Source organism: Myxocyprinus asiaticus, chromosome 1 (assembly GCF_019703515.2).
Source record: "Myxocyprinus asiaticus isolate MX2 ecotype Aquarium Trade chromosome 1, UBuf_Myxa_2, whole genome shotgun sequence".
In the NCBI taxonomy this organism is placed as follows: Eukaryota; Metazoa; Chordata; class Actinopteri; order Cypriniformes; family Catostomidae; genus Myxocyprinus; species Myxocyprinus asiaticus.
The window spans coordinates 1,287,787-1,310,720 of record NC_059344.1 but is presented as its reverse complement, the minus strand read 5'-3'; the positions used below and the strand labels follow the sequence as shown (position 1 = coordinate 1,310,720).

The 22,934-nt window shown below is 36.6% G+C and overlaps 1 protein-coding gene across 49 annotated transcripts in view; it reads right to left on the bottom strand.

Annotated features, from left to right (window-relative positions):
• LOC127441315 (receptor-type tyrosine-protein phosphatase delta-like) overlaps positions 1 to 22,934 on the bottom strand; it is a 157,078-nt gene that overhangs the window by 91,962 nt on the left and 42,182 nt on the right. For 32 of the 49 annotated variants that reach the window (XM_051698611.1, XM_051698700.1, XM_051698630.1 and 29 more), the window contains exons 4-5: positions 3,447 to 3,635; positions 152 to 160 (exon numbers count right to left, since the gene is read on the bottom strand). In XM_051698611.1, coding sequence (XP_051554571.1) covers positions 152 to 160; positions 3,447 to 3,635 — 198 coding nt within the window. The remainder of the gene's footprint in view (positions 1 to 151; positions 161 to 3,446; positions 3,636 to 22,934) is intronic. The other 17 variants (XM_051698602.1, XM_051698657.1, XM_051698620.1 and 14 more) reach the window with 1 other exon arrangement.

Sequence of the window (22,934 nt, the reverse complement as noted above, 5' to 3'; positions counted from 1 at the left end):
ACACAGTGTGGGTTTATTACGTGTGTGTGTTAGGCTAGCTCTAGCCGTCTAGCGGCGTTAGTAAAATGCATGCCATGCATTTTAACAGTAGTTTTGAGAAACATGGAGAAACATTAGTGGGAGGGATGTGTGCTCAGTACTACAAACTTACCAAAGGACTCTGGAGATTTTACAAAAACAGAGAGAAGAAAGACAGCATAGAAAATATGATTATATTCCTTAAGTTTTGCCTTTGTGATACACTTAAATGACTCTATTGCACAGGAGAATCACTTGCGTACATGTCAAAAGGCTGAAAGGTCACACTCTGCTAGGAAGTTGCATGGACAAATCAAGAGAAATTACACAACGGAAAAACAAAACAGGACTAGGGCGGAGCGCAAAACTGCAGAAAGATCTCTGGGAGCTAGCTAATAGAGGTCGACCGATAGAAAACTGTAGTCAATAACCCATTAATTGGCTGATAGTTTTTAAAATTGATTCATGCAAAATAAATAAATTAATTAATACAAATACTATGACAGGGACAGAGGCTTCAAGAGTCCAAAATTCAATCCCATATGCCATCTATTGTTCAACCAAAATCAGAAATGAAGATTTGGTGGATAATGTGGGACTTTTAACCATAAACTTGGCTCGGTGACAATGCTCTATTATGAAGTATTTTCCAAGTTAATCTTTTTCTAGCCTGTATATTCACCAGATGAGGTTTAAAGAGGAATAAGGTTTATTATTATTTACAAGATAAGAAGTTGGAAACATGATGAATGTGCTGACAGGGCACGTTTCTATAACCTCATGAGACCCCGCGTCCACATGCGTGGACATTAATTTTTGGCTTCTCTATAAGCTAAGCTTAATTTTATTTTTTTTAAAACCAACTGATCTCAGTTCAGGAGACTGTCATTAAAGGGTTAAACTTTCAGCGTTCCAAGTCATGTGACAAAACAACATGGTGCCAATCTCAGCCGAGTTTGTCTTTTGGAGAAACGGCAACATAACTACATCTGGTAAGAAACCAGTTTAAGTTTTTACATTAAAACCTGTTTGAGTTAAAAGAGTAGAGTCTCTAGTTTCATCTGATATGCCATTTTAAAAACTGCATCAATTTACCATGAAACGGCACGCTGTTAAACATGATGTTCACGTACGAGGACAATAGAACTAACTTTCCATAAAAATCCGACATTTACTGTACATTATCACACTGAGAATCAATAGGTTCATCCAAAAGCTGAAAAATGTGGCTTTCAGAGGCTTTATATGGAGTTAGGATGAAAATAAGGTGCATTTCAAACTGTTCTGAGACCAGTGCAGACAGACAGCACACTGGAGGTTAAGTCATTCACTAAATAGGGAGCAAGGGAGCATCCTATAGCTCTCTATGCAGTTAAGTGCATTCACTCCTAAAATCTGATCAAAAGTTCAGTTTCAGGCTGCAGATGATGTTTGGATCACTCAACATGTTTGACAGACATGTGACAATGATAATCAGTACATAGATTCAGAATTTATAATGTATCATTTTATTTTAACATGATTGACAGTGATTGGATGATGCTGGACATTACTTTGAATCAGAATTAATTATTCAGCTTTATAGAAAATCAGCTGTAACGTCTGAAAAACATGAATAATCAACACTCCTGGACACATAATAAACTATCTGATAATACAAATCTGACTCTCTATAGTTTGGTATTACCTAACATTTCACAACTTAGTCTTGCTGTCCACAAATGTGGACATACATTTTTTAGAAAACTATTTGCCCTAGGAAAAAAATTAACATATTTTTTTGCATGTTCATGAGGTGCTACCAGTTACAAATCTAAAAGTGAAATGGAAAATGCACACAGCAGTCACGCGGGGGTCTCAGGAGGTTAAAGTCATATTTTTCTTTAATTTAAAACACTTGATTATTTAATCAAAATAACAAAACTTGCATTGAATTAAGGATAAAATATAGATAAATATTGTAAATGAAGAGAGATTCAGATACAGCAAATGCCCACGAGGATTCAGTGAGTGTTTTATTTCACGTCTAGAGGCCGCTGTAGAATCAAATCATTTTAACTTTAGAATCCTCCAGAGCCAGACAGAGAGAAACACAATAAAAATTAAAAATTAAAACGATAACCATTCCAAAAGTCAACTATCAGCACCAACTGATTGGTAAATCGGTAAAACCGATATATCGGACTACCTCTAGTAGCTAGTACTGAAAAACAGTGCTACTATTATTAACGAAAACTAAAACATTTGCGTTAACTAAAATAATAATGTAAACATAATTGGAAAAAAGGAAATTACATTAAAGTACAATTTCATGATTAATTTTAGTTTTAGTTTTCTATATACAGTACATTCTAAAATTCGAAACCTTTACAACCCACCTTCATTAAACATAAAAATGCCACTAGATGGCGATAAATCTAGACAGCCATGGGAAATTTAACGTCGTTAAACATATTTAAATGCTATCAGTTAACACATTAACTTTAGCAGCCCTAACATGCTTAAACTAAAACTAAAATAAAAACAAAACATACTGAATAGTTCAAATTAAGCAAACTAGAAAACACTCAACAAACTAAAACTAAAGAAATCTAAAGAAAACGAACTAAACTGAAAAGGACAAAAAAGAAAAAACAAGAAATAACATATATTGAAACCCTACAACCCTGTATACACCTCGCAGCAACTCAACCAACATGTTTAGCGTAAATATTCGCAATGCGTAAAATGCTAAATGAAATATATAGGGGGTTGTGGGTAAGGAACATTACGAGATAACCCGTAAACAAAGAGAAGCAAAGCAACATTTTAAACTCTACTGCAGTGCACAATTCCTCGGAAAAGAATCACCAACATGTTCAACAATCGACTTTTGTCACTTAGATTTCACAAACACATAACAGGGGTCACATACACACACGGTGGACGTCACCATTTATGCCAGTGTTTTTGGGTCATTGTTCTTTAGGTTACAAACACGTGTATTAGTTGCTATTTGCAGCAAATGAATGACGACATGAAAACAGAAAAGTAAAAAAAAACTTTGATGATTCTTTTGCTAGCGCTAAATGAAGCCAAATCTTCATATTTACACATTTTGGGAGAAAAAACAAGTAAATGAAGTAAAAAAAAAACATTAATTTATTTATTATGCATGGTTCTTCTGCTCTTTGTGACTAAGTGTTAAAATGGAAACCAAAATCAAGCCCAATTAATGTTGGTCAAAAATGCAGTCATAGCAGTGAATCATGGGTAATAAATTAAACAGAGACACATCACACACAGAGGGGACGTCATTTCCTACAGGAAACCAAAAAATCTCCATGAGACAGATGTTAAAAAGACAGAACTCAAACGTGAGGAAGGACAGTTACAGCTCCTGGCGTTTTGGTTGTTTGAGCGTCGAGAAGGATTCAGTGCTACGTTACCTGATCGCAGCTGTTTGATTCGCCCGTTGTTGTTAGTGGTGTTGACGGGGAGGAAGTCTTTGAACCAGGAGATGTCTGGATCAGGATTGCCGCTAGCAGCACATAGCATGGTGGCGGTCCGTGTGCGTTCCACCACCTTTAGCTGAGGACCCATGTCTATGGTGGGGAAACCAGCGGGCAGCTGATCCTCTGAAATACAGTTACACACAACATGGACATCACCGTTAACTACAAAAAATAAAAGCTAGCAGTAAAATCAATACTTTTGTTAACTAAATTATAACAAACACAACTGAAACGTATAAATGTGCACACTATAACGAACGAAAACGAAACAGAATTATGTAGCAAATTACTTCAGTTTTCACGTTTTCTAACATCATAGTTTTCCAAAATATGCAATTATCAAAATGCTTTCACAGGAGAAAAATGCTGTCCCAGTGTGGACGAGAGGTGTTAACGTAGCAAAATCAAGGTGTTTTTCAATGGAAACATAGTGGTGTGGGCATGGCCTTATATTCAGGCGTGACTTTATTTCTTAAAAAAAAAAAAAAAAAAGGAAAAACAAGCAACCACAGTTGACTTTTTGTGAGTGACATTTAGGGGCAGTTAAATAGGTGATGCAGAGGTAGACCAATATACACCGGTTTTATCAATTAATCGGTGCCGATAGTTGCTTCATTTCAAAATAAGAATCATCGGTGTGTTTCGGGCTTGATTATATTTAAAAGTCCCGTGTTATGCACCAAATCTTCGCTTTTTTCTGGTTAGTTTGGTTGAACAATAGACTGCATCTGGGATTTTATTCATTTAGTACTCTTTATTTGTGCTCGTCATAGTAAGTATAGAATAAAATAGTTTTTTGACATTCTATAAATCAGTTTTAAAAAGTATCTGCAAAATCCACTATTGGTCGACCTCTAGATGCAATAATAAACCAGTGTGCAGAAAGTGGTGTATTCATTGCAAACTGTTAATTGATGTCTAAGATGGTGCTCTGAGATTGGTTTAGCTGTATTGCTAACCAGCTGACAAGTTGCTAAAAGCAAAACCCAGCAAACAGACCATGCTGGGAGACCAGCAAACTATCTTAGGCTAGTTTAAACTGTTTTAGGGCCCAAGCACTGAAAGTGTGGAGGCCCTATTGTTCTTCTAAGGATTTAGCATCTACAAGACATTGGATGCGGCTATTATGGGTCACGGTCATTGCGCAACCAACTGGCAGCAGGAAGTATGACATTTTTAACAGACTTTGAAATAGCCTTCTTATATTTACATGAATTGCTTCAAAATTCTTTAGAATAATGTCATGACACTGCTGATGTAAAATTGTCAAGGGATATTTGATAGCTTAAATTAGTGTTGGTATAACACATTAATTGGTATTATTTTTCCTATATTTGGGTGCTTTTGAGGCACTTGGCATGCATAAAATGTCAAGAAATTTTGCACACACATCAGAGTCATTGGCCAGTAGGGCTGGGCAAAAGTTCACACATGGGCATGTGCGGGGGGGGGGGGGGGGGTTGGGGTTGGGGGGCCTGTAGCACCCCTTTAAAATGGGCATGTAATGGGGTCTCTGTAGCACCCCCATTTTCACCTAGAGTCACCAAACTTGGTACATATATTGTTCTCATCAAGCCGGACAACTTTCAAAATTATAGTTATTAGCTCCGGCCATTTTTGATTTTTTTGAATATTGCAGTCTCTGAACTTTTAAATACTCCTAGAGGATTCATGAGACTGTCACCACATTTAGACAACAATATGACATGGCATTGAAGATGCTAAATTATGAACAGATTTGTGATATATCGAACGGTGTTGCCATGGCGTGGCATTAAATTAATGGCAAAAAATGGGAAACAGGAAGTGTCTATTTCTTCTGTGTGCAATGTGTGATTAAGATCAAAATTGAGATGTTTGTTTAGTCTTGGGGGCTAATCACATGGATGTGACTATTAAAGGTCACGGTCATAGCACCACCACCTGGCAGCAGCAAGTGTGGCTCTTACAACAGACTTTAAAATTGCTACAAAACTGTATAGAATAAAGTCAAATGCCAAATTCACGTGTCCACCTTGTATTGTTTTCCGAAAAACACTGGGTGGAAATGGACCCATGGTGCTTGGGCCCATCATGAGGTTAATCGACTTGATACAGTGGCACAATAGAAGTGACTCACTCCTCATTGGAATCTAATCAGAAACCTTGATCTTTAACCCTCAAACCATAAAAGGAAGCTTATTTGTGCCTTTATAAAAAATAAACACTAAAAACACGTGAATAAATATTGCTGTTTCTTACCAAGACATTTAAAGCATGTAAAATGAGACTCAAGGATCAATGAAAATATTCAAAATAATTTATCTTAGCACACTCGTGAGCTGCGAGACAAGAAGAGGTGCAAAACTAGCTCGATGGTTAGTTTCAAATGAAAAGAGCTTTAAGATCAATAGTCATGTTGTTGATTAATTTCATCTCAGCAGAATAATTGAGAATATATCCATAAAACTTCATATACCGTCCAGCCTTACAAGATCAACACACAAATGCACACTATATTAAAATAAATAAATAAATCTTGCCAGTCCCTTTAGTCACTGAACTATTAATAATTAAACAATAATCTATCGATAAACAGAGCACATGAGGGGACAAACGATTCCACAGAAGTGCACCAAAATGAAAAGCATGTTAAAACTGCAGGTCTACACAATCACACACACTTTATTAATTATTAAACTCATGATTTGAGTGGATCAGTGAATGAACCTTTAATAAACACACTTTATTCTGTATAATTTAACCGCTGACGTGTCTTTAAGCAGTGTGTTAATGTTAAAACCACCTTTGTGCGTTTATTTTGAAAATCAGTGTGTGTGTGAGAGAGTGTGTATGGGGGTTTAGCTGTCTTTATATGTGACCAAATGCCCCCACAAGGATAGTAAAAGCTGAAATCAGAGACATTGTTGGAGCAGCTAACATCCCCATGAGGACAACAGTTTAATAAACATACTAAGCAATGATTTAATTCAATTCTGCAAAAAGCTTTTCTGTAAATGTCAAGGGGTACAGCTAGGGCAGACCCTAAAATATATTGTATTATATATATTTTATTATAATACTGTATGTTATGTTATATTATATTGTATTGTATTATAGTAGACAAGTTTGCGTGAGGGTTAGGTTTAGGGGTAGGGGATACAAAATATTATTAGCTCAGAATAAAAACAAATATAATATAATATAATGTAATACACACAAAATGACACTAATGCAAAAAATACAATTCTTGTAAAATAATAAAGCTTCACAACAACTTCATACCATATTTTTGGATGACAACAGTGAAATTAGACAATAGATTAGATTAGACTTACATGAGACAATAGTGATTTCTGTCCAACAGTACGGCAGACAGTTGCCAAGGTAGGCTTTGTCGTAATATAAATTAAAAACATAAAAATTACGGAAAAAATCAAATCAAAATGACTTGTGCTTTATATTCAAAGTCTTCTGAAGTTGTTTAAGTCATTATTCACTGATAATCTCCCCCTCCTGTGAGCTGTTAACTGCTGCGACCAGATCATTGAATCAGTGAGAGAACTGGATCAGTTTGACAAATCATGCAGACCAGTTTTGTGAACTGAATCAACTGATAAATGATAAAAGATCTGACTCACAAGATGATTCATTCTTGAATCGGACATCAGTACTTCTATTATGATTTTCAGTGAATAACGACTTAAATTTCCGTCTGTTTCTCACACAAAGTCATCGCATGACTTTAAATATAGTGAGACTTGAATGAATGGAACACATTTCTGAATACTTTAATGGTGCTTTCTTGTGATTTTTTGTCATTTAGGAGCTTGACTGCCCCAGTCCTCATTCACAGTCATTATATGTAAAAGAGCGGCCAGGCTATTCTTCAAACATTCTCTTTTTGTGTTCCACAGAAGAAAGTCAGATTTAGGATGACATGAAGCTTGTGAGTAAATGATGACAGAATTGTCATTTTATGTGAAATGTTTTCCTGAGTTTGCGGTCCATGACAACAGGCCTTTAAAGAGTTTTAGCTGTAAACTTTGAAGCTGTAAAATCAAACGGACAGTATCGGCGTTCAGTTCCAACTCTTGTTTTGAGGGTTTTGGGGCAATTGTTTTGCACAAAACAGCGAAGGATTTGAATAAATATATGACACACAACGGAATAATATACCTGTCTAAATAGTGACTAAAGAGTGTGATTATGAAGCCTGAGTGCCACAAAGGGAAGCATTTCCTGTAAGGAAGGATTTCCTGCAGCTCATAAAGAGCTTGAAACGCTCCTCATTGTCTCGGAAATCATTATAACGCTCTTTCAAAAAGTCGTGATTCAGCGAAGATTGGAATATGTCCTTAGTTTATGCCAACCGAGTGCCAAGGTCTGTATTTTCATATTCATATGTTAAAGAGATTCATTATTTAACACCTCAGCAAATGGAAATGATGTCAGTGCTGCTCATTTGGCTTACAGCCCACTTCATTCTATAGGGGAGAAAACATTACAATTATACAAATTACTGTGATACTGAAATAAAACTAAATTAAAACTCACATAAAGGCAGTAGAAAAATACTACCACAGTGTAGAAAAACATAATTTGAATAATAAAACATTATTTTATTGTCTGCATTAAATTACTAAGGATTGGGAGAGATAATGCAGAAAAAAAAAAAAAAAAGTAGGTTACATTTTCATTATGCAAAATGTAATTTTTTTTTTTATTTTTTCTTTTTTTATTTAGGAGTGAAATAGAAGCCTGACATATTAATACTGTCATTTTCATTGCACGACACTCTTTCTGAAAATGTGCAACTCCAAATCCTCTCTTGATATTGACTGGCTGTAAGCTTCATATTGTCTAATTTTAGCCCGTCGTCTCATCTGTGTTAGAAGGCGCTACAAGCGTCCAGCACTTCACAGATGAAGTTACATGACAGTCTGTTTCCATAAACATACAGGGATAAAATGACAACAAAAGTGACAGGAAAATCTGCTGAAGGATCATTAGAGAGTCTGTGAGTGTTTGCTGATATGTACTTCTGGGTCATTCTAGCTGACCGCAGGGCAAATCTGTTTGTTGGCGAGGTTTGCCACCTTCATGCTAAACTAGGTAGTCAAAAGATTATTTGATATTCAAAATTAAATAAATAACAATTTAATAAAAAAAATAATGATTTAAGTTTTCCTTAAGATAATGTATTTCTAAGGATTTGTTCAAATGTAATTTATAAAAAAGTCAGAGGTGATAAAAATTAGAAATCTTTCTAAAAATCTCGTTCAAATATGTAATGTGGTTTAACCATCACGCAAAAGAGAGTGTTCACATATTTTTTTACGGTAAAATATTTTATTTTATAAACATCATGAATTTTTGAGAAAAGAATGTCAGTAATCTTTCTCATGGTTACACCACACGACCTGAACAAAATGTGCCTTTGAAATGTCAAAAATATGTCAAAATATTGATATTTAATGATTTTTATTTGTTTGTTTTTTAAGTACACAAACAGGCAAGAGTGTCTACATTTCAGCTTATAATGTTTTTTTTTTATTATTGTCTCTGGACAGTTACACCACATTCTTTAAAAACCAGAAAAAAATATCAAAATGTATTTCAAGTGAATTGCATTTTTTATGCATTTGTGAACCGTTTAAGTGAGCGTTGTCTCATTGACCCTCAGACAGGCACCACAAATCTGATTTTTTGACATATCAGACTCAAATCCATTTAGTTGTTCTTTGTCTTAACCGCAAAAATAAAAAAAAACATGAAATACAATTTTTGAAAATTCAATCCAAACTGCATGTGTGGTTTGAAATTAGATTAAAAGCCTTTTTTTTTTTTTTTTTTTGGTATGCGTCTGAACGGTCAGATTGTATTTTAAGTAGTTTTTTCCCCTCATATATATATATATATATATATATATATATATATATAGCTGAAGTCAGAAGTTTACATATACCTTAGCCAAATACATTTAAACTTTTAAACATTTAAACTTTTCACGATTCCTGACATTTAATCGTAGAAAACATTCCCTGTCTTAGGTCAGTTAGGATCACTACTTTATTTTAAGAATGTGAAATGTCAGAATAATATTTCAGCTTTTATTTCTTTCATCACATTCCCAGTGGGTCAGAAGTTTACATACACTTTGTTAGTATTTGTTAGCATTGCCTTTAAATTGTTTAACTTGGGGTCAAATGTTTTGTGTAGCCTTCCACAAGCTTCTCACAATAAGTTGCTGGAATTTTGTCCCATTCCTCCAGACAGAACTGGTGTAACTGAGTCAGGTTTGTAGGCCTCCTTGCTTGCACATGCTTTTTCAGTTCTGCCCACAAATTTTCAATTGGATTGAGGTCAGAGCTTTGTGATGGCCACTCCAATACCTTGACTTTGTTGTCCTTAAGCCATTTTGCCACAACTTTGGAGGTATGCTTGGGGTCATTGTCCATTTGGATGACCCATTTGCGACGAGTTTTAACTTCCTGGCTGATGTCTTGAGATGTTGCTTCAATATATTCACATAATTTTCCTTCCTCATGATGCCATGTATTTTGTGAAGTGCACCAGTCCCTCCTGCAGCACAGCACCCCCACAACATGATGCTGTCACCCCCATGCTTCACAGTTGGGATGATGTTCTTCGGCTTGCAAGCCTCAACCCAATATAGATGGCGATTGTCAGTCCAAAGGATTTGAAAACCAATTTTTCTGCAATGTGAACAAATCCTACATCACATCTGCTGTTCACTGTTCTCTGATTCATCGGTCCTCTGTCCAGTGTGTCAATGCAGAAATCACCATAAAAGTCAGAACAATACTCTTTCATGTACAAGTTTTATTAAAAGGTGAACAAACAGCAAACGAGACATTTGTCCAAAGCTCAGTATAACACTAATTATGTATTGGCTCTGGGTGTTTTCACATCTTTAGAGCAATGCCAAGGTCGAGGTGTGAATCAAGCGCTCTAAAACAAGGCAACATTTCACTTGCCATAAATCCAAGCAGCTGCAGTCAGCCTTAAAGGAGCTCCGGCAACAGCGCTAATAATTATCGAACGTGACAATCCATGCTGCTTGAAAATCAATGCCTTTCACACTCTGTGCATTGTTGGAAATCAAAAAGTGCCCGTGAGACTATAAGTTTGTTCTCCTGAGAGAAATTGATCTTTGGTCTCCGCTGCACAATGCAGTTCCACCACAATGGCGAAAACCCTCCACGTCCGGCCAAATACATTCGTCCTTGCTAGGCTGCTGGCATAAGGAGATTTTTCCCAGGGACATTTTCTATTCATATTTCTCAAGTTAATAGTTAAAATACTTTTTTCTACCTCTGATGCATAATTAAATATGGATTTCTGTTGTCAAGCTTCAGCCATTTTAATCTGAACATTAGTGTCATCTTTTTAGAAAACTTGAAGGGAATCTGTAAATGGATAAATCATATGAAGACATGTCCATGTCACATTTCACTTTTTACATTGTGACATTATTTTCATGACAATTAAGAACAATTCTCATTTCTGTAATCCATGCATCTGTCATAAAAGTAATGTCTTAATGGCCCTACGGAGTACGGAGCCTCTTAGAGAACAGGGAAGGATTTTTTGTATTATTATTATTTCCTGCTCACTCCAAAAAAACAAAACAAAAAAAAAATCCCTTGCACTAGTTTGCATTCCCCCTCACAATTAAATTGAGTTCACTTGCAATAAATTAACCATGGTTTTACTAAAGTAGCCATATTTTAAGACAAACTCAAAACATACTGCCAGGAGAATGCAAACTATGGCAAGTGAATGCAAAACTTATTGCATGAGAATGAAAACTATTGCAAATAAAAGCAAAACACATTACAACAAAACACAAAATGTATTGCGTGAGAATGCAAAATATTGCGAGGGAAGGAAAACTATTGCAAGGAAAGCAAACTATTGTAAGTAAACGCAAAATGTGTTATGACAAAATTTATTGTGGAGGAATGCAAACCATTGTGAGGAGCACAAAAATATTACGAGAAAATGCAAACTATCACAATCAAACTAAAAACATTTTATGAGAGAACACAACATTTATTGTGGGGAAACAAACTACTGTAAGGAAACGAGAATGAAAAATGTATTTCGAGGAAACGCAAACTATTGTGAGGAAACGAGAATGTAAAATTTATTGCAAGGAAATGCAAACTATTGTGAGGTAATGCAAAACTATTGCAATGAAACAAGAATGCTAAATTTACTGCAAGGAAACAAACTACTGCAAGGAAATGAGAATGAAAAATGTATTTTGAGGAAACGCAACCTATTAAGCAAAACTATTGCAAGGAAACAAGAATGCAAATTTTATTGCAAGGAAACACAAACTATTGTGATGAAAAGAAAAACTATTCCGACAGAAGACAAAACTATTGCGAGGGGAATGCTAAACTATTGAGAGGGAATGTAAAACTATTGCAAAGAAATGCAAACTATTGCAAATAAACAAAAATAAAAAAAAAAACATAATATGAGAGAACACCATTTATTGCGGGGAAACACAAACTTGTAAGGAAAAGAGAATGCAAAATTTATTGCGAGGAAATGCAAACTATTGTGAGGGAACACAAAAGTATTGCGTGGGAGCGCAAACTATGGCAAGTAAACCAAAAAAAAAAAAAAAACATATTACGAGAGAACAAAATATTTATTGTGGGGAAACACAAACTATTGTAAGGAAATGAGAATGCAAAATGTATTGCGAGAAAACGCAAACTATTGTGAGGAAACGAGAAGGGAAAATGTATTGCGAGGAAACGCAACCTATCGTGAGGTAATGCAAAACTTTTGTGAGAAAACGCAAACTACTGTGAGGAAAGGAGAATGCAAAATTGATTGTGAGAAAATGCAACCTATTGTGAGGGAATGCAAAACTTTTGTGAGAAAACGCAAACTACTGTGAGGAAACGAGAAGAGAAAATTTATTTTGAGGAAATGCAACCTATTGTGAGGGAACGCAAAACTATTGCAAGGGAATGCAAACTACTGTGATGAAAGGAGAATGCAAAATGTATTGCGAGAAAATGCAAACTATTGTGAGAAAACGAGAATGCAAAATTTATTGCAAGGAAACACAATCTATTTTGAGGGAATGCAAAACTATTGCAATGAAACAAGAATGCTAAATTTACTGCGAGGAAACACAAACTACAGCAAGGAAACGAGAATGAAAAATGTATTTCAAGGAAATGCAACCTATTGTGAGGGAAAGCAAAACTATTGCAAGGAAACAAGAATGCAAATTTTATTGCGAGGAAACACAAACTATTGTGATGGAAAGCAAAACTATTCCGACAGAAGACAAAACTATTGCGAGGGGAATGCTAAACTATTGAGAGGGAATGTAAAACTATTGCAAAGAAATGCAAACTATTGCAAATAAATAAAAACAAAATAAAAAAAAACAATATGAGAGAACACCATTTATTGCGGGGAAACACAAACTTGTAAGGAAAAGAGAATGCAAAATGTATTGCGACGAAATGCAAACTATTGTGAGGGAACACAAAAGTATTGCGAGGGAGCGCAAACTATAGCAAGTAAACCAAAAAAAAAAAAAAAAACATATGAGAGAACAAAATATTTATTGTGGGGAAACACAAACTATTGCAAATAAACAAAAAACGTAATATGAAAGAATAATATTTATTGTGGAAAACAAACTATTGTGAGGAAACGAGAATGCAAAAGTTATTGCGAAGAAATGCAAACTATTGTGAGGGAATGCAAAACTACTGCACAGTAATGCAAACTACTGTAATGAAAGGAGAATGCAAAATTTATTGCGAGAAAATGCAAACTACTGTGAGAAAATGAGAATGTAAAATGTATTGCAAGGAAACACAATCTATTCTGAGGGAAAGCAAAACTATTGCGACTGAATGCAAAACTATTGCGAGGGAATGCAAAACTATTGCAAGGAAACAAAAAACATTACGAGAGAACACAATATATGTTGCGGGGAAACACAAACTTGTGAGGAAACGAGAATGCAAAATTTATTGCGAGGAAACATAAACTACTGTGAGTGAAGGCAAAACTAATGCAAGGGAATGCAAAAAACTATTGCAAGGAAATGCAAACTATTGCAAATAAACAAAAAAAAAACATATTACAAGAGAACACAATATTTATTGCAGGGAAACACAAACTATTGTGAGGAAACGAGCATGCAAAATTTATTGCAAGGAAACGCAACCTATTGTGAGGTAATGCAAAACTATTGCAATGAAACAAGAATGCTAAATTTACTGCAAGGAAACGCAAACTACTGCAAGGAAACGAGAATGAAAAATGTATTTAGAGGAAACGCAGCCTATTGTGAGAGAAAGCAAAACTATTGCAAGGAAACAAGAATGCAAATTTTATTGCAAGGAAACACAAACTATTGTGATGGAAAGCAAAACTATTCCGACAGAAGACAAAACTATTGCGAGGGGAATGCTAAACTATTGAGAGGGAATGTTAAACTATTGCAAAAAAAATGCAAACTATTGCAAATAAACAAAAAAAAAAAAAAAACATAATATGAGAGAACACCATTTATTGCGGGGAAACACAAACTTGTAAGGAAAAGAGAATGCAAAATGTATTGCGAGGAAATGCAAACTATTGTGAGGGAACACAAAAGTATTGCGAGGGAGCGCAAACTATAGCAAGTAAACAAAAAAAAAACATATTATGAGAGAACACAATATTTATTGTGGGGAAACACAAACTATTGTGAGGAAATGAGAATGCAAAATGTATTGCGAGAAAACGCAAACTATTGTGAGGAAATGCAAAACTTTTGTGAGAATACGCAACCTATTGTGAGGGAACACAAAACTATTGCGAGGGAATGCAAAACTTTTGCAGGGAAACACAAACTATTGCAAATAAACAAAAAACATAATACGAAAGGACAATATTTATTGCGGGGAAACACAAACTATTGTGAGGAAACGAGAATGCAAAATTTATTGCAAGGAAATGCAAACTATTGTGAGGGAATGCAAAACTACTGCACAGGAATGCAAACTAATGTGATGAAATGCAAAACTTTTGTGAGAATACGCAACCTATTGTGAGGGAACACAAAACTATTGCGAGGGAATGCAAAACTTTTGCAGGGAAACACAAACTATTGCAAATAAACAAAAAACATAATACGAAAGAACAATATTTATTGCGGGGAAACACAAACTATTGTGAGGAAACGAGAATGCAAAATTTATTGCGAGAAAATGCAAACTATTGTGAGAAAACAAGGATGCAAAATTTATTGCAAGGAAACAATCTATTCTGAGGGAAAGCAAAACTATTGCGAGTGAATGCAAAACTATTGCGAGGAAACGCAAACTATTGCAAATAAACAAAAAACATATTACGAGAGAACACAGTATTTATTGTGGGGAAACACAAACTTGTGAGGAAACAAGAATGCAAAATGTATTGCGAGAAAACGTAAACTATTTTGAGTGAATGCAAAACTATTGCGAGGGAACACAAAACTATTGCGAGGGAACGCAAAACGAATGCAAAACTATTGCGAGGGAACGCAAAACTATTGCGAGGGAAAGCAAAACTATTGCGAGGGAACGCAAAACTATTGCGAGAGAACGCAAAACTATTGTGAGGGAACGCAAACTATTGCGAGGGAAAGCAAAACTATTGCGAGGGAACGCAAAACTATTGCGAGGGAATGCAAAACTATTGTGATGAAAGGAGAATGCAAAAGTTATTGTGAGAAAACGCAAACTATTGTGAGGAAATGAGAATGCAAAATTTATTGCGAGGAAACGCAAACTATTGCGAGTGAATGCAAAACTATTGTGAGGGAATGCAAAACTATTGCAAGGAAATGCAAACTATTGCATATAAACAACAACAAAAAAAACATATTACGAGAGAACACAATATTTATTGCGGGGAAACACAAACTATTGTGAGGAAAAGAGAATGTAAAATGTATTGCGAGAAAACGTAACCTATTGTGATGGAACGCAAAACTATTGTGAGGGAACGCAAACTATTGTGAGGGAAAGCAAACTATTGTGAGAGAACGCAAAACTATTGTGAGGAATCGAGAATGCAAAATGTATTGTGAGAAAACGCAAACTATTGTGAGGGAACACAAAACTATTGCGAGGGAACGCAAAACGAACGCAACACTATTGCGAGGGAACGCAAACTATTGCGAGGGAACGCAAAACTATTGTGAGGGAACACAAACTATTGTGAGGGAAAGCAAACTATTGTGAGAGAACGCAAAACTATTGTGAGGAAACAAGAATGCAAAATGTATTGTGAAAAAACGCAAACTATTGTGAGGGAACACAAAACTATTGCGAGGCAACACAAACTATTGCGAGGGAATGTAAACTATTGTGATGGAACGCAAACTATTGTGAGAAAACGCAAACTATTGTGAGGGAACACAAAACTATTGCGAGGGAACGCAAAACTATTGCGAGGGAACGCAAAACGAACGCAAAACTATTGCTAGGGAACGCAAACTATTGTGAGAGAACGCAAAACTATTGCGAGGGAATGCAAACTATTGTGAGGAAACGAGAATGCAAAATGAATTGTGAGAAAACGCAAACTATTGTGAGGGAACACAAAACTATTGCGAGGGAACGCAAAACTATTGCGAGGGAACGCAAAACGAATGCAAAACTATTGCGAGGGAACGCACACTATTGCGAGTGAATGCAAAACTATTGCAAGGAAACGCAAACTATTGCAAATAAACAACAACAAAAAAATATATTACGAGAGAACACAATATTTATTGCGGGGAAACATAAACTATTGTGAGGAAAAGAGAATGTAAAATGTATTGCGAGAAAACGCAAACTATTGTGAGGGAACACAAAACTATTGCGAGGGAACGCAAAACGAACGCAACACTATTGCGAGGGAACGCAAACTATTGCGAGGGAACGCAAAACTATTGTGAGGGAACACAAACTATTGTGAGGGAAAGCAAACTATTGTGAGAGAACGCAAAACTATTGTGAGGAAACAAGAATGCAAAATGTATTGTGAGAAAACGCAAACTATTGTGAGGGAACACAAAACTATTGCGAGGCAACACAAACTATTGCGAGGGAATGTAAACTATTGTGATGGAACGCAAACTATTGTGAGAAAACGCAAACTATTGTGAGGGAACACAAAACTATTGCGAGGGAACGCAAAACTATTGCGAGGGAACGCAAAACGAACGCAAAACTATTGCTAGGGAACGCAAACTATTGTGAGAGAACGCAAAACTATTGCGAGGGAATGCAAACTATTGTGAGGAAACGAGAATGCAAAATGAATTGTGAGAAAACGCAAACTATTGTGAGGGAACACAAAACTATTGCGAGGGAACGCAAAACTATTGCGAGGGAACGCAAAACGAATGCAAAACTATTGCGAGGGAACGCACACTATTGCGAGTGAATGCAAAACTATTGCAAGGAAACGCAAACTATTGCAAATAAACAACAACAAAAAAATATATTACGAGAGAACACAATATTTATTGCGGGGAAACATAAACTATTGTGAGGAAAAGAGAATGTAAAATGTATTGCGAGAAAACGTAACCTATTGTGAGGGAACACAAAACTATTGCGAGGGAACGCAAAACTATTGCGAGGGAACGCAAAACGAACGCAAAACTATTGCTAGGGAACGCAAACTATTGTGAGAGAACGCAAAACTATTGCGAGGGAATGCAAACTATTGTGAGGAAACGAGAATGCAAAATGAATTGTGAGAAAACGCAAACTATTGTGAGGGAACACAAAACTATTGCGAGGGAACGCAAAACTATTGCGAGGGAACGCAAAACGAATGCAAAACTATTGCGAGGGAACGCACACTATTGCGAGTGAATGCAAAACTATTGCAAGGAAACGCAAACTATTGCAAATAAACAACAACAAAAAAATATATTACGAGAGAACACAATATTTATTGCGGGGAAACAAACTATTGTGAGGAAAAGAGAATGTAAAATGTATTGCGAGAAAACGTAACCTATTGTGATGGAATGCAAAACTATTGTGAGGGAACACAAACTATTGTGAGAGAACGCAAAACTATTGTGAGGAAACGAGAATGCAAAATGAATTGTGAGAAAACGCAAACTATTGTGAGGGAACACAAAACTATTGTGAGGGAACGCACACTATTGCGAGTGAATGCAAAACTATTGCGAGGGAATGCAAAACTATTGCAAGGAAACGCAAACTATTGCAAATAAACAACAACAAAAAAATATATTACGAGAGAACACAATATTTATTGCGGGGAAACATAAACTATTGTGAGGAAAAGAGAATGTAAAATGTATTGCGAGAAAACGTAACCTATTGTGATGGAATGCAAAACTATTGTGAGGGAACACAAACTATTGTGAGAGAACGCAAAACTATTGTGAGGAAACGAGAATGCAAAATGTATTGTGAGAAAACGCAAACTATTGTGAGGAAACAAAAACTATTGCGAGGGAACACAAAACTATTGCGAGGGAACGCACGCAAACTATTGCCAGGGAACGCAAAACTATTGTGAGGGAACACAAACTATTGCAAGGGAACGCAAAATGAATGCAAAACTATTGCGAGGGAATGCAAACTATTGCGAGGGAACGCAAACTATTGTGAGAGAACGCAAAACTATTGTGAGGGAACACAAAACTATTGCGAGGGAACGCAAAACTATTGCGAGGGAACGCAAAACTATTGCAAATAAACAACAACAAAAAAATATATTACGAGAGAACACAATATTTATTGCGGGGAAACAAACAATTGTGAGGAAAAGAGAATGTAAAATGTATTGTGAGAAAACGCAAACTATTGTGAGGGAACACAAAACTATTGCAAGGGAATGCAAAATGAACGCAAAACTATTGCGAGAGAACGCAAAACTATTGCGAGGGAACGCAAACTATTGTGAGGGAACGCAAACTATTTTGAGGGAATACAAAACTATTGCGAGGGAACACAAAACGAACGCAAAACTATTGCGAGGGAATGCAAACTATTGCGAGGGAAAGCAAAACTATTGCGAGGGAAAGCAAAACTATTGCGAGGGAACGCAAAACTATTGTGATGAAAGGAGAATGCAAAATTTATTGTGAGAAAACGCAAACTATTGTGAGGGAACACAAAACTATTGCAAGGGAATGCAAAATGAACGCAAAACTATTGCGAGAGAACGCAAAACTATTGCGAGGGAACGCAAACTATTGTGAGGGAACGCAAACTATTTTGAGGGAATACAAAACTATTGCGAGGGAACACAAAACGAACGCAAAACTATTGCGAGGGAATGCAAACTATTGTGAGAGAACGCAAAACTATTGTGAGGAAACGAGAATGCAAAATGAATTGTGAGAAAACGCAAACTATTGTGAGGGACCACAAAACTATTGCGAGGGAACGCAAAACTATTGCGAGGGAACGCAAAACAAATGCAAGACTATTGCGAGGGAACGCAAACTATTGCGAGGGAAAGCAAAACTATTGCGAGGGAACGCAAAACTATTGTGATGAAAGGAGAAAGCAAAATTTATTGTGAGAAAACGCAAACTATTGTGAGGAAATGAGAATGCAAAATTTATTGCGAGGAAACGCAAACTATTGCGAGTGAATGCAAAACTATTGCGAGGGAATGCAAAACTATTGCAAGGAAATGCAAACTATTGCAAATAAACAACAACAAAAAAAACATATTACGAGAGAACACAATATTTATTGCGGGGAAACACAAACTATTGTGAGGAAACCAGAATGCAAAATGTATTGTGAGAAAATGCAAACTATTGTGAGGGAACGCAAAACTATTGCGAGGGAATGCAAAACTATTGCGAGGGAACGCAAAACGAACGCAAAACTATTGCGAGGGAACGCAAACTATTGTGAGAGAACGCAAAACTATTGTGAGGAAACGAGAATGCAAAATGAATTGTGAGAAAACGCAAACTATTGTGAGGGAACGCAAAACTATTGCGAGGGAACGCAAAACTATTGCGAGGGAACGCAAAACGAATGCAAATCTATTGCGAGGGAACGCAAACTATTGCGAGGGAAAGCAAAACTATTGTGAGGAAACAAGAATGCAAAATGTATTGTGAGAAAACAAACTATTGTGAGGGAACACAAAACTATTGCAAGGGAACGCACGCAAACTATTGCGAGGGAACGCAAAACTATTGCAAGAGAACGCACGCAAACTATTGCGAGGGAACGCAAAACTATTGTGAGGGAACGCAAACTATTGCGAGGGAACGCAAAATGAACGCAAAACTATTGCGAGGGAACGCAAAATGAACGCAAAACTATTGTGAGGAAACGAGAATGCAAAATGTATTGTGAGAAAACGCAAACTATTGTGAGGGAACACAAAACTATTGCGAGGGAACGCAAAACTATTGCGAAGGAACGCAAAACGAACGCAAAATTATTGTGAGAGAATGCAAAACTATTGCGAGGGAATGCAAACTATTGTGAGAGAACGCAAAACTATTGAGGAAATGAGAATGCAAAATGTATTGTGAGAAAACGCAAACTATATTGTGAGGGAACGCAAAACTATTGCGAGGGAATGCAAAACGAACGCAAAACTATTGCGAGAGAACACAAAACTATTGCGAGGGAACGCAAAGCTATTACGAGGGAACACAAAACTATTGTGAGGAAATGAGAATGCAAAATTTATTGCGAGGATATGCAGCCTATTGTGAGGGAACACAAAACTGTTTTTAAAAAATCCCTCCCTGTCCTCTAAGGTACTCTGTTAAATAGGCTTCATTTTGTTAATGCAAAATATAATTTATTATTTCTTTCTTTTAATTTTGGTGTGAAATATGAGCCAGAAATGTTTGTGAGGTTTCGTGAGATTCATCCAACTAAGATATTATTGTGCTGCATAAATTCTGAGACATCCAATATTGATCAGCATGATAAAATATCCCCCATTATTTTCACCTAAAATATTAAATATTTCACTTGGAATTGTAACTGAAACAGAAACCAAAGGCATTACTGCAAATTCACATAATGAGAGGTAGTATTTTTAGATAAAGTGTGACTGAAACCTCTCTAGGGAATGCACATGTGCACGCACACACACACACACACACACACACACACACACACACACACAATTAATCAGCATTACATTTATAAATCACCTCACAAATTAAACGGCACTTCACTTCGCCTGCTCGACTCTGAGTAACTGCTAAAAAAACACCACCGCAGCGAAGCCTCCTCAAGCAAACGCAGAGCAAATAACCGCCGTTAATTGTTATTTAATTTGTGCTGTCGACATGACTGTACACTTTTCGAGGAGAAAGGCTATTGACAAAACCATTTAAAAGCATAAATTAATTGAGCTGTGTTGGCTGTATGAGATGTCAGGACAACAAACAAACCACTGGCTCACTCCTGTAATGCAGTAAATATGCTCTGGTCAAGCTCAGGAACATAATCTTTATAAATTAAACTTGATAATTTACACATCTCACTGGGAACTCTCCCTTTATGACATTTAGAATGGCGACATGAACATGTACTGCATAACCGGAATGACCCCGCTGTGAGATTTGGGGTTAGAGCGGCAAAGAGAGAACATTAAAGTCCCCTTAAATTAAAAGTCAGAAATGCATGACACCATTTTTTCCCAGTACTGTGAAGAATCACATTTACCGCACCAAGGGGCAAATCTTTACCATCAAGGGCAGAAATGGCCCGAATCGCTCACCTGAACTCTCATTATACACTAGAGAACAGTATATATCTCAATTCCTCTGGTCACATGACGCAAGATAATGGCACAGTTGCCCTGTGAATGGAGCCGCGAGCAGCCGCAGGCTGGGAGTGAAACCCCCCGGTGACCATTTACACACATTAATGAAGCTCAGGTCATCAGGCAACCAATGAATGTCCTGTCAAATACGTCACCGAGGGGAAACAGCATATAAACGATATTTCCGTCATTAGTCTAACTGTTGGCAACTTTGCGCGTTAACTCAGAATGTGCGATCATTGGTGTGCATTTCTCAGCACTTTACGACTGCATCAAACGTGGCTAATCTCATCAGAATTTACAGTCAGAACAATTCGATTCATAAAATATATTTCCATCATATTAACATATCTTTCTGTGTTAAAATGACAGTGGCTACACCACTAACGTACTCGTCTAATTACAGCAGACAAAAGAGGGCTAATATTCTCCTTGGGAGGACACGCTAATTAAATAAAGCTAATTGAGTCTCAGTGGACAGGGCTAATGCTCAAACGTTATTAGTTACTGTTTACACGCTGAAGTTAGCAGGATTTGGTAATAATTCTGCACCAACACACACACTCACACACACACACACACACACACACACTCACACACACACACACAGAGCTGGATATTAAAAGATTGCGCAGTGTAACTTACTCTTACGCTTATCTGCAGAAATGCTGCAAGCATCGCAAGATAGAAAATCTTTGTTTTACTTGTTTGCTGTGGTATCCATGCAATTTTGAGGACAATTATTTTTTTTATTTTTTTTTAAAAGGTGATAAAGTAGCTATGCTAATAACTTAACTACACTTGTCCGTAATGTGAGAGTAGTTCAGCGGTTTTCAAAACAATATAGCTTCTCCAGTAACTAGCTCATTTTAAACAAGTTATAGCCTTTTCACTACTGTTTTTAGCTCCATTGTACTGCACATGCAGCTTTACAGCCGAACAAGTTTAGGTGATAATCAAATATGCTCTTCTAAACGGTCCTCTCTCATATGTTATTCATTTTACATCGTAATGTTTCTTTGTTTTGAATTTTTCTAAATCCTACAACTTAGTTCACTTCCCTTTAAATTAAACTTTGACTCACACCTCTAAACCCCACTGTATTAAAAACAGACATTGCATTTAAACAGCTTCAATGAAGCTAGATTGTGTTAGTAGCTTATAGTGTCTCGTTCTCAACGCTGGTCAAGAGTCTCAGAGTGAAGCTCGACTAATTCTCCTTCTATTTGACATGTTTTTTCTCTCTCTCTAATATGGCGTGACACACATATTAGATTGAGCTTTGCTTTCCTTTCGCCACGGCAGATGTTTCCTCGCAGGATGAGGTTATTCTCTGTGGAAAATCCCCCTGGGCCGTAATAAGATATATTTGTTGGACGTTTTGAGCGGACGCAATCTCCTTAGAGGCACTGTCGCAGGTCAGCCGGTGTAAAGATGCATTGTGCCGCAGTCATCGCTCCCGCCGCAAAAGCGCCGATTACCAACAGAGACAAATAGCAGGAAACCCTTCAAGTATGACGGCTATCCCTGCTGTATTTTCCGCTTCCTTTGGTGCTTTTGTGCGGCGCGGTGGGCCGGAGCGGGTGAGGGTGGGCTCGTGTGTGC